The sequence below is a fragment of the Amphimedon queenslandica genome, unplaced genomic scaffold, assembly GCF_000090795.2.
Source record: "Amphimedon queenslandica unplaced genomic scaffold, v1.1 AMPQUscaffold_3379_Cont24625, whole genome shotgun sequence".
Taxonomy (NCBI): domain Eukaryota; kingdom Metazoa; phylum Porifera; class Demospongiae; order Haplosclerida; family Niphatidae; genus Amphimedon; species Amphimedon queenslandica.
Window position 1 is genome coordinate 1 of NW_003556292.1, and position 1,400 is coordinate 1,400.

At 37.6% G+C, this 1,400-nt stretch overlaps 1 protein-coding gene across 1 annotated transcript; it reads left to right on the plus strand.

Moving 5' to 3' along the window:
- Positions 1 to 303: 303 nt before the first annotated feature.
- On the plus strand, positions 304 to 1,389 carry LOC109592953 (ankyrin repeat and KH domain-containing protein 1-like; the record flags this gene model as incomplete). Its single annotated transcript, XM_020008249.1, has 3 exons — positions 304 to 371; positions 646 to 947; positions 1,319 to 1,389. Coding segments are annotated over 3 exons (441 nt in total), but the record flags the coding sequence as incomplete, so codon positions are not given.
- Between the last annotated feature and the right edge of the window lie 11 nt (positions 1,390 to 1,400).

The following is a 1,400-nucleotide window of genomic DNA, read 5'->3' on the forward strand; positions in this document are numbered from 1 at the left end:
ATGATGAGGGGTAGGACAGGAATTATTATTATTATTATTATTATTATTATTATTATTATTATTACCTACACTGGAGATGAAGAAGGCTTTGAGTTGCTTTAGTGATGGCTCAAGTTGTTGTGATCTCCGAATAATAAAATAATTAATGACACAAACGTTGATAATTACTAGTGATAGAGACAGTAATTATTTTGGGGATTTGTCAACATTAACATTATTAATTTTTATTTTATTATTATTATTATTGTTGTTGTTGTTGTTGTTATACTTTTATGTTTATTCCTCTCTCTCCCTCTCTCCTAGTTATACTCCATTGATGGAAGCAGCTAGAGAAGGTCATGATGATGTAGTTCAGTTGCTTGTTGAACAAGGTAGCCATCTACATGTACCTGTACCTGTACCTGTACCTGTACCTGTACCTGTAGCTCTAATGTACAGTACAGTCTCTCTTAATGGACACTCTCTATAGCGTACACCTCCATTTAATGGACAGCACCTAGTGTACCAATTACATTCCTTACTGTATAAAATAGCCTCCACATAAAGGACACCTCTGTATAACAGAGACACAGTGTCCATTATAGCAGGGCTAGTTTGTACATGACTAGATGGAATTTTATTTAATACTTTAATGATATTCTGCAGGTGCTAATGTTAATACCCAGACTGAGGAGACCCAGGAGACAGCTCTTACCCTGTCTTGTTGTGGAGGGTTCTTAGACATCACTCAGTATCTTGTAGATCATGGTGCTAATATTGAGCTAGGAGCCTCCACCCCTTTAATGGAGGCGTGTCAAGAAGGACACATTGATATTGTGAAGTACCTTATTAGGAAGAACGCTAACATTCAAGCTGTGACCAACACTGGGGACAGTCCATTAACTTATGCAGCTGCTAACGGACACACAGGGATAGTCGATCTACTCATTTCCTGTGGAGCTAACGTGGTGAGAACAAGGGGTTTCAAACTGGACCATTTCTCATTCAAAATATTAAAATCAGGCTAAAGTCCCTGTACTATAGTACAGGGACTTTGGCCAAATTTTGTCAAAATTGACTAAGAGAGAATTCTCCATTTTTATTACATTTCCTGATGCATATACATGTACTTATGTTGTGTAGAAAGTTTGAGCTGATTCCGATTAAAATTAGATTTTTTATGAATTTTTAATGTTGCTCCAAAATCGGGTAAAAGTCCCTGTACTATAGTACACGGTCTTGGGCCAGATTTTGCAAAAATTAAAAGGAGAGAATTCTCCATTTTTATTACATTTCCTGATGTAACCCTCCCTCACTCCCTCCCTCTCTATGTCTATAGGAGCATGAGTCTGAAGGTGGGAGGACTCCACTGATGAAAGCAGTTAGAGCTGGACACTTGGAAACAGCTCAGTACCTTATTT